Source organism: Echiichthys vipera (genome assembly GCF_963691815.1).
Source record: "Echiichthys vipera genome assembly, chromosome: 12".
In the NCBI taxonomy this organism is placed as follows: Eukaryota; Metazoa; Chordata; class Actinopteri; order Perciformes; family Trachinidae; genus Echiichthys; species Echiichthys vipera.
In genome coordinates, this window is record NC_139837.1 from 23,385,471 (window position 1) to 23,395,613 (window position 10,143).

The 10,143-nt window shown below is 41.6% G+C and overlaps 2 protein-coding genes across 16 annotated transcripts in view; one reads left to right on the forward strand and one right to left on the reverse strand.

Annotated features, from left to right (window-relative positions):
* Window positions 1–4,218, forward strand: part of mark3a (MAP/microtubule affinity-regulating kinase 3a) — a 67,807-nt gene extending 63,589 nt beyond the window's left edge. For 6 of the 15 annotated variants that reach the window (XM_083924456.1, XM_083924461.1, XM_083924458.1 and 3 more), the window contains one exon: window positions 3,352–4,218. In XM_083924456.1, coding sequence (XP_083780582.1) covers window positions 3,352–3,697 — 346 coding nt within the window. In that variant the 3' untranslated portion in view covers window positions 3,698–4,218. Of the gene's footprint in view, window positions 1–180; window positions 226–3,351 lie in introns of all 15 variants that reach the window. The other 9 variants (XM_083924448.1, XM_083924454.1, XM_083924457.1 and 6 more) reach the window with 3 other exon arrangements.
* A 1,134-nt stretch (window positions 4,219–5,352) lies between these two features.
* Window positions 5,353–8,712, reverse strand: ckba (creatine kinase, brain a). The gene is made up of 8 exons (XM_083924664.1): window positions 8,616–8,712; window positions 8,010–8,211; window positions 7,073–7,227; window positions 6,864–6,996; window positions 6,299–6,470; window positions 6,081–6,204; window positions 5,807–5,996; window positions 5,353–5,690 (listed from the first exon to the last, which is right to left on the reverse strand). The coding sequence occupies exons 2-8, from the start codon at window positions 8,200–8,202 to the stop codon at window positions 5,512–5,514; spliced, it is 1,146 nt and encodes a 381-aa protein (XP_083780790.1). The 5' UTR covers window positions 8,203–8,211; window positions 8,616–8,712; the 3' UTR covers window positions 5,353–5,511.
* Between the last annotated feature and the right edge of the window lie 1,431 nt (window positions 8,713–10,143).

Here is a 10,143-nt window from a genome sequence, read left to right on the forward strand (position 1 = left end):
GTTCTCTCGGTGGTGGCTCTCGTTGTTGTTTCACATCGATATCACTCTCCTTCTTTACTCGTCACATAATCTCTTTTTTTTAATTTAATGGATATTAAAATGATTTCTTGTCGTGCACAATCCACATCTTCTTTTTCTTGTTTTTTCCTCCCCCCTGTCTGATCTTCTCATGCGCCTCAGAGTCTCAACCGAGTTTGAGAGAAACGGGAGACTTGAGGGCTCAAGGTGAGGTTACCTCCCCCTCCTCCCTCCTCCCCTCCTCCCCCCTTTAATGTGTCGGCGCCCCTTTAAACGTTGAGTTTGTCCTCATCTGCGAGCTCCAGCTGCTCGGCCCTCTCAGGACAGGAAGCCCTCTCTGCTTTGTTTCCCCTCAGGTGTTTAAAAACCTGTGTGTTTGCTTTTTTACTTTATTGTGATGTTTGCATGGCTCTGTACTCGTGTGCTGCTCTGTTAGCATGGCCTTTTGTGTACTTGTCAACCTGGAAAATGCTCCTAATAACCCTCTAAAAAACACCTTTATTAAAAACAGCATGGATGTGTCTAGCCCCAGTTTACATTACATTCATAGTTACAGAGCTACGATCTATGGAAAATGAATACAGATATTTAAAAACACTTAATCCCCAAAGACTTTTAACCACCTGGATAAAAACATACTGTCCACTGTTCAATAAACAAGGTTTAACCTGTTTAAAATGAACCAAAAAGGACAGGAAATGGAGTTTAAAGGACAGGAACTTGTTTGATTTATGGCAGCATATTGTTTACATTACAATCAGGCCAAAATCTTCTTTCAAGATCTTAATTAATTCATACCTCAAAAACACGTATATATCACGATATAGCATGTTCTCTGTTAATTCAATTAATAAATATGAAATAACCACATGGTAAAGACTGTTCTGATATATTCCTGTGGGAATTTAATATGTAACAAATACTGAGAATTTTCTCTTTTTATTAAGAACTTCGGTGCAAAATATAAACGCTAAATAGTTCACATCAGATCTTCTGAGACATTTGAATATTTTATTAAATATAATATATATTATAAATATATATATATATCTTTTATTTAAAAAAAATATTTTAATGAATGGAAAGCGTGACATTTTGGTTACTTAGTGATATAATGATGGTGTGTAACTGCAACAGACAATATCCCAAAAACAATCTTTAAAATCTCAGTTGAACGTCAAAAATCTATTGACATAAGCTTTTAATTATTTAAATCAAAAGCGGTGTCGCGATTCCCCTGTTTGAAATGAATGATTTAAATTCAGCAACATGTTGTTCATTAGAAAGAATATTTTTAAAGAAGAATTTCAAATGTAAATGACGTCGGGACAAAAAACCAGCAATCTGCTGATCTAAGAGCGAGACTTGCTAATAATGGTCGAGCTGAATCAAATCGTGACGTTCAAATTCAAATCAACCGTGGATTTGTAAAGTTGTGACACTAGTAGCATCAATATAAACCGATTTTAACTGATAATTATTTAGTATAAATTAAGGATACATGATAAATGACATTTCCTGTTACCCGAAACAAAACCCGTCACAAATATTTTTCATCCAGATGGTTAAAAGTTTCCTTCTAAGGGATCTGAACATGGCGTCAGCAAATCCTTAAATGTTACCTGATGACCAACACATTTGACGAGCGAACGCTGAGCTCTGTGACTTGAATGTAACGATGATGCCGTTTGTGCGAGGCTTAAACTCGGGGCTCGAGAATATGACACTGGTGGAAACAAACGCCAGCTGAATGATGTTTAAACGAATAGTTTGAGACATTTTGGGAAATTTGCTCGAGAGTTAAGTCCAGATTTAAGTTAAGTCCAGACGAGACGGCGCATCATCTCCAGAGCAACGACTCTCTGTACTGTTCTCTGCACCGTTTTTTTACAAAGATATTTAAAACGGGTCTAGACGTCTGACGAGCAGTTAGATCTAAGTCCATCTTTGTGAAACCAGCCCACAACCTTTGCCGTAGCTGGATATAATTGGCAGCATCTTAAAATATTAATGAGGACAGAGACCGTAAGAAACATTCTACTGCTGCATTTCTACTAGGGAAGAAACGGTGAAAATAACTTTATTCCCCTAATAATTATGATCCAGATTCACTGCTTTGTTCTCGATAACAGCGTCCCCTCTCCTCATTTACTCTCTAGCTCCCTCCCACCTCTCTCTCTGGCTACGTTTACACGTGGCCAGCTATTTTCATAAATGGACATTTCGCCGTCTGCGCTTTCAAAAATATCATCATACTCACCTGTCCGTTTTCAGAAACATTCACGTTTACACTAACCGGTGTTTATATGGCGTCAAGAGCACGCCAGACCTGTAGGTGTCAGTGTAGAGAGAAGCTCAATGATCCATGATCACCACAGCCAAATGAAAATGGAAACGCAGGGTGCAAGTTCTGGAGCAGACTGTGACGTCGGCTGCTGGAAACTCAGTTTTCAGAATCTCCACTCTGGCCAGAGTTTTAGAAAGAATCATTTTCAGAGGCGAATTCTCCGTCTGCATGTAAATGAAGGGCACAAACGCAGAGAAGTGTCTCTGTTTTTAAAAACAACCGTGTACGTGTAAACGGGGCCTCTGTTTCTCTGCGCGCGTTGAATTTCTGTCCAAAACTCAACCATTTCTACCAGCTGACAGTTTGTAACTGACTTGAGCAGCGGACTTTGCTACGAGCTGATTGGCTGTTGAATGCACCTTCATGCGAGATGAGACGGGACAGCTCACATACACACACAGTTAATTTTGTCCTGTGCAAATCTTTGGTCTGAACCGGACTTTAGACGAGGAACACAGCGCGATACAGTCCAGTAAAACCTAAACATGTCTTTTTTACACATAAGATATAATAATCTTAGGACGCGCGTCCACAAAGCGTCTCTTTCTGTCCGGTCCATCTGCTCCCACAGAAGCTCTCTCCTCATTGGGAACAATTGAAGGAAATGAGTCAGGAAAATAAATGTATGTGGACACAGGCCCTAAATTGGTAGTTTGATGTTTCCTTCGGACCGAGCCAGGCTAGCAGTTTCCCCCTTGTTTCCAGGCTTTGTGCTAAGCTAAGCTAAGCTAACTGGGGTCTGTGCGATTAATATGAAGCTACAGTCAGAGTGGTTTAACTCTCTGCTGGGAAGCAAATTAAACCCCAAAAGTTCAAACTATTCTTTTAAACTTCGACCAGCTGCTTTGACTGATCACACACCCTAAATTTAATCTACCAGAGATTTAAAAAACAAATTGGTTAATCAGTCAAAGCAGCTTGTGATAGGGGAAAATCCAATGTGCGACCCCTAAACGTCTCTGTGTGTTTTCTGTTTCTCTCGACAGTCGCCATGTACCTGGGGATCAAAAAGGGGAAAATAAAGACAGTAAACCCCGCTCCCTCAGATTCACTTGGAGTATGAGGACCACCAGCTCCATGGAGCCTTGTGACATCATGCGGGAGATTCGCAAGGTGCTCGATGCCAACAACTGCGACTACGAACAGCAAGAGAGTTTCCTGCTTCTTTGCGTCCACGGGGACGGGCGAGCCGAGAACCTGGTCCAGTGGGAGATGGAGGTGTGCAAGCTGCCCCGGCTCTCCCTCAACGGCGTCCGGTTCAAGCGGATATCCGGGTCATCCATCGCTTTCAAAAACATTGCTTCCAAAGTTTCCAACGAGCTAAAGCTATGAACAAAAGGGTTTAAAAAGTATACATATATATATCTAGAAGTATTTAAGCTGTACAATCATCCAAGTAGCAGTTTCCAAACGTCTCCTTTTTTTAAAAACAAAATACAGAGTATGTATTGAATATTCTAATGTATAGATTAAGGCTTTTGGCAATAATCACTGAATTACCTACTAATATCTCAGTCTATTCTGGCCACACGGGGTCGACAGTAACGAGTTGAATATGATTTGTCATGCTGTGAATGTGGACAAAAAAAGAAACATTTCTAGTCTTATTTATTTCATCTTTTTTGTTTTTGTTTTTCCTCCTGGAGAAAAAAGAAAAAAATTACGTAGCGTTTTCGTTTTCAGTGTAAATAATGTATCTTTACTTTCAAGACGGCTTCACTGCAATACTCTTCCTCTTTTTTTCTTTTTTTTTTTGTATTTTGTTAAAAAGTAGAGATGATGGGGAGTCCGTGTAAATGCTCACATGGTTAAAGGGTCACTCACGTCTCAATTAAAGTGTCTGTCAACTTGAACGTCTCACGCTGATTCTTTGTATCCAGATGAGATGGAAATGCAGCTTCATACAGTATTTAAATGTATTTGTTTGTGAAAGAAAAGAAAAAGATTTAACAAGTTTGGGTTATTTCAAAAAGGAACAATAAGGATGATTAAAAATAAAAAAAACTGACTTGTACATTATAGGAAAAACACCTGTCACCTTGACTCTTTGAGATACTGAACTAATCATTTCCCAGAAGGATATGTGGTGTTTTGTTTTGGTACTCTGTGTCTTTCATGACAGTCTGTTAACACGTTTGTGTCGAGGTCAAAAACAGTTCAGACACAAAAAAAACAGCCCGTATCTAGTCCAAGATGTCAGGACTACAAATCCCAGATGCTTCAGTCCCTTAAATCATTACCTCTGTTGTTCCGGGGCTCAGTGTTGCTGCAGGATTACTGTGCTGTCTCCAATCTAAGATTCCTCTTTAAAGTGGATTTACAGACAAAACAGCGACTTATGTTCTGGAGAATACGGCTCTGAAGCTCCAGTATTGTAACACTTCTAGCCGTCCCCTCACTACAGCTGGACAGGAAGTCTCAACTTTATAACAAACTGACAAAACCGCTCATTGAGCTGCTTTTGGTTTGACTACAGAATAAACACACGCAATAAAATGGTACAAAATATTTACGTAGCACTTTAAACTGGGAAACTGAAGATGGATTTACATTAATGGACAGATCTTTGTTTCTAGTGGAGTTGAGCTGCAAAAACACTGGATCCTACATTTCCCATAATGCAACTCTTTAGCAACTAGTTTATCATCCAAGACACATTCATGTGATTTGATTTCCCTTTACCGCAGCAATTTTAAAGTATTTTAACTGATGTCACGTAGTGAAATGACGTGCTGCATTCAGGGACTGATGCCTTTCCAGCTCTGCATACAGTGGGAAATGTCGTCCAGCTACATTTATGCAACATTAAGTGGTGGTTTTAACTGGTTTCAGAGGCTCTGCAGGAGGTTCATCATGTCTCAGTGAAACTAACATCAAACACCTCAATGACCAGTTTCCAGATTAAAACTGAATCTCTGCAGGTCACAGCCTGAACTTTATAACAGATGGAGAGTGATGATGTTCACATGAGAAACTCGGCACATGAACAGAGTTGAACCAGAACATTTTTTATTTCCATCCTCACAGGAACCATTTCGTCTTAAATACACAAACACATCCAAACTGTTACAGAGTGCGTTTCAGGACAAACATTCATTCAAACAGAGGGGAGGAGGGGGCGGAGGTTGTCAGGCGTCAGGACGGGTTTACTTCTGGGCGGGCATGATGTCGTCGATGGACTGGCCCTTCTCCAGCCTCTTCTCCATCTCCACCAGCAGCTTGACGCCGTCGACCACCATCTGCACCAGCTCCACCTCGGAGAAGCCCAGTCTGTCGGCGTTGGAAATGTCAAACACTCCGCCCACAGCGGCTGTGTCCACTCCACCTGACGAGACAGAACCATTTCAAAACTTAACCGATAGTTCAGCCCACTTTGAGCAAAGGTTTGCCTATTCTTAAATGTTGAGACCAACACCGCTATAGAAATGTGAAGGTACAAACCAGTTCCACGCTTCTGGAGCCTCAGCTTCTTGAGAACCTCCTCAAACTTGGCATTTTTGCTCATGTTTGGCAGCTTCACGTGGACGCCTGCACGCAGGCCGGTGCCCAGATTAGACGGGCAGGTGAGGACATAGCCCAGGTGCTCATTCCACATGAATGCGTGGTTCCTCTCCTTGAACAGGGTCTCAATCTAAAAAGAACCAGGGTGATAAGGTCATTGTGTGGATCATACATAAACAGAACTCCACTACAGAGGACCGAGTTTCCTGCTTACCTTGGTGAGGCCGGTACAAAAGCGGTTGAACACTTCCTTCATGTTGCCACCTTTCTGCATTGAGATGACACGCAGGTGGTCCTCCTCATTCACCCACACCAGGAAGGTCTTGTTATCGTTATGCCTTTAGACAAAAAGATTTACATTCTTCAGTTTCTGTCCAAATTAAATCCCAAAAGAAAACCATACAAGGTTGTGTGACATAAAGAGAGTCTCACCAGATGCCCCTGGCGTCGGGCCAGTCGCGGCCCATCCCTGAGGCCAGCAGCAGAGGAGACACTGGCTTGTCAAACAGGAAGTGGTCGTCGATGAGTTGCTGCTGCTCAGCCTCCGTCATGTTCTTCAGGGCAAAGTATTTCCCCTTCAGATCTCCGCTCAGGGAGTCCAGAGCTGCAGGGAGGGAAACACACACACATCTCAAATGTCAAACCAAAAACAGAAATGCAAACATTTAAGTTTACCTTTGCTTGAGTTCTGTACTATTATTATTATTATTATAATAATAATAATAATAATAATAATAATAATAATAAGTTGTTATTCCTACTGCCACCACTAGAGGGAACCCACTGCCACACAAATGAGACAAACCAGCATCAGGCTGACTTCACTGAGCATCAGTGGTTCAGGCCACAGCCTTCTACTCTCATACTGTTACCAACTGAATCGTCATGTGTCCGTCTGTATGCAGCTCTTTGTGCAGATGTCCGTCAGTGACTCAGCACGGACAGAAGCAAAGCACCTGCACCGTCAGTGATAAACAGGTTCAAGATTCCTCTTTACCTTCAATGGAGAGCTTCTCCACAGCACGCCTCTCTCCTCGGCTGCAGTGAGGTGGCAGGCAGAAGCCGCGGACGCTGCGACCTGTTCGGACTCGGGAGCTCAGGACGTAGTTGGGGTCGAGGTCGTCACCACCCTTAGGACAGACGCATGTGTTAGTTTCTGATCAGGGTTACAGTCAGCCATGGTAACTGAACAGACGGCTGAGGTACCTGCATGTTGTCTGGGTTGAGGTCAGTCTTGTGCTTGTCTGAGGGCTTGTATCCTCCGTGACGGTCCTCGATCACAGGGTCCAGCAGCTCTTTGAAGACCTCGTATGTCTCCTCGTCTCCAGCGACGCAGCCCACGGTCATGATGAAGGGGTGGCCTGTGCACAAAGTCAACAGTGTCATGGAGGAAACAGGACAGAAGGACAGACTGACCAACATCCTCACTAACTCAATGTGCTGAGTGTCATCAGGGCTCAGGATGGGACTGTTACTGTACCAGGATTATCAACCCCTGTCTGAATGACACCATCTATGGTGAAGCCGTTGGGTGTAGCCCTCTCCCTCAGCGTCTTGTACATGTCCAGGGTTAAGAACTTGGCCATGTGGTTGTTGTGCTGACTGAGATCTGGGTACTCATCCTCAGCTGACAGCCTCTTCAGCGTCAGCTTGGCCATATTCTCAGAACTAAACAAAAACATAATCTACAGGGTGAGGGAGGGTCACCTGCTACACTGCAGAGGCCAGGTTCATCAGAATTACCTAGATGGTTTAAACTCTGTTCAGTTGATACATTAAAGCTACACACACACACACTGAAAGTGACGTAATAAAACAGTGAAAGCAGCAGCGGATTATCAGCTGCTGCTGCCCTGCATACATTATGTAACACTGGTAATCTTTAACATTTGCAATAAAGCTATGTAATATGCTCCGATAATGGAAGCCCGTTTAGAGCAGGACAGGGTTTCTAACTGATTCCGCTCTCCATATGTCTGTAAATGTTGGTCACAGTTTATCCCTTTGGCAAGGTCACAGTGCAGAAAGCTGCTCGCGTCCCCTCTCAGGACCATAAAGCACAGAGCGCCGCTGCGGCCATTAGACGCGCTCGATGAGACGGAACAGATGGCCGTTCTCGCTGAAAAGCTGCTTTTGTTTTTACCTGGGTTATCAACCCCGGTCTGAATGACATCATCCACAGTAAATCCACTGGGTGTCTGTTTGCTCCTCAGCCGCTCGTACATAGCAGGAGTCAGGATCTTGGCCATATGATTGTTGTGTTTGCTGAGGTCGGGGTACTCCTGCTCAGAGGCGTACTTCATCTTCATCTGGTTGTGCGTGTTACCGAAAGGCATGGCTGCTCCCTGGGCGGAGGATGGAGGGGAGAGACGGTGAAAAGCAGCGAAATAAACCGATGCATTGTGAGCGCAGGCAGCATGGACTCTACATACCGACATTATTATGGATGTTACATTTTAGCTCAAATGATGATTAAATCTCCTGCAGTGAACACAGTGTCCTGGGCGCGTATAAACAGGTGCAGAAATGTGCAGCAGACGCAGTTTGATGCACTTTATGCATCGTGTGATTTTACGTTATTTTTTACACCAATTCAAAAGCTAACATGAATCCTTTTAGTGAAAATCGGACATATTCATTGTAGGCCCAGATAATGGGTTTCTGCCGCCAGATATCATTGAATCGTTACAAATCGAAAAGCATCCGCCAGTGTGACGGAATTTCGCGTTAGATTCAGTAATATGCCTACCTGTTGTCGGATTTGAGGACTATTACTACCAGGGGTTGATACAAAGATCCCTATTGTTCCTGCCGAGGAGCTCACAAACAAGCAGCAGCGTCCAGCAGCTCCCGATCAGACTGAGTGATGAGTTGCGATCGTAATTTATAGGACACCATCTCTCCTCCCATTGGTCAGTATTTGTGGGCCATTCATTTAATTGGACGCGCTGTGTGTGAGTGGGGACTCCTTCTTCATACACACATTACACCGCGTATCCAAGTGTTTTGTGGAGTGAATCGTAATTTGCAGATACAATGAGAAACAATTTGTTAACAGGATTAATCGCCTGCTTTTACCAACATACTGTCAAATTCAGTGGGATTGAAGGAAAGATGCGTTCAAGTGCCTCCTGTAAATGGATGGATTATACAACTAATAAATCCATTTGATCAGGTGAAATGGCTCTTGGTATTAATTCACTGACTGTGGTGGAAAGTAACAAAGTAACCATTAACTTTACATGTAAAAACCAGACTAAGTTACAGGAATGTGACTATTCCCATTTGATGCTTCTGTGTACTTATTTTATACTGATTTTCAGAGGTAAATGTTAAACCTGGTTCTCTCTATTTTACATCACATATTTACATAGAAAACATTTAAACATGTTTTATATAAATCAGTTAAAATTAGCACCACCTTGACCAACAACAGTCAAATACGCACACATGAAAACATCAGTAATAATCATCAACTATTATAATATAGAACTAATAATAAAACACTAAAAACCTTTTCTTCAGATGATTCTACCAATAACGTTACCATTATATTTTTACTGGAATACAATTGTAAATTATAAGAATATAAAATGATATTGAGTTGTAGTTGATGTAAGAGAAAATATTAAGATGTATGATAAATGTGCTGAAATGAATCTATATCTTGTAATAAAGTAAAGATAAGTGGTGATTAATATATTAGAAATTATAAATAAATGTGTTGAAATTAAAGCATTTTTATAAAGTAAAGCATATACATATACATATACTATAAATAATTAAATACTAGGAGAAGGGGTGGGATTTAATAAGTCATACTTCTTCCCACTCCTTTTCGAATATGTGAATTTAATTATTATTATTTGCTTAAATTATTTTGTATGTGTTTTTCTATTTTTTTACGTTTTATTTCTCTGTCTGCCTGCAACGGTTGATCATTTTTCATGTATTAGTTTTATTGTTTCTGTTTTATTTTGATGATTCTTACTATTGTTAATATTGTATTACTTATTTGAATGAAGAACAGATGCACCTTCCACCACTGTTTAACTTACTGATAATTAACATAGTGGGTTGTGGCGAGTATTTTGCGTTTACAAAAGGCACCATAGGGAAAATAGCTTTCGCATATTTGGGGTAAACGTGATGTGTTCACCATAAATATCTGCAGCGTCTGATTTAGAGCTGAAAGCAGATATACAGGTTATGTGGACCGCCTTATTGAATCCACTGTGTCGTCTAACGGAGATCTACGCCTCACTGTAGCTGCTCAA

Coding starts and splice junctions, on each gene's coding strand:
- ckba (XM_083924664.1), bottom strand. CDS start 8,202: ATGCCTTTCGGTAACACGCACAACCAGATGAAGATGAAGTACGCCTCT. Junction 6,471..6,863: donor GGAGAAGCTCTCCATTGAAG/GTAAAGAGGAAT, acceptor CCCTCCCTGCAG/CTCTGGACTCCCTGAGCGGA. Junction 5,997..6,080: donor TTTGTACCGGCCTCACCAAG/GTAAGCAGGAAA, acceptor GGTTCTTTTTAG/ATTGAGACCCTGTTCAAGGA.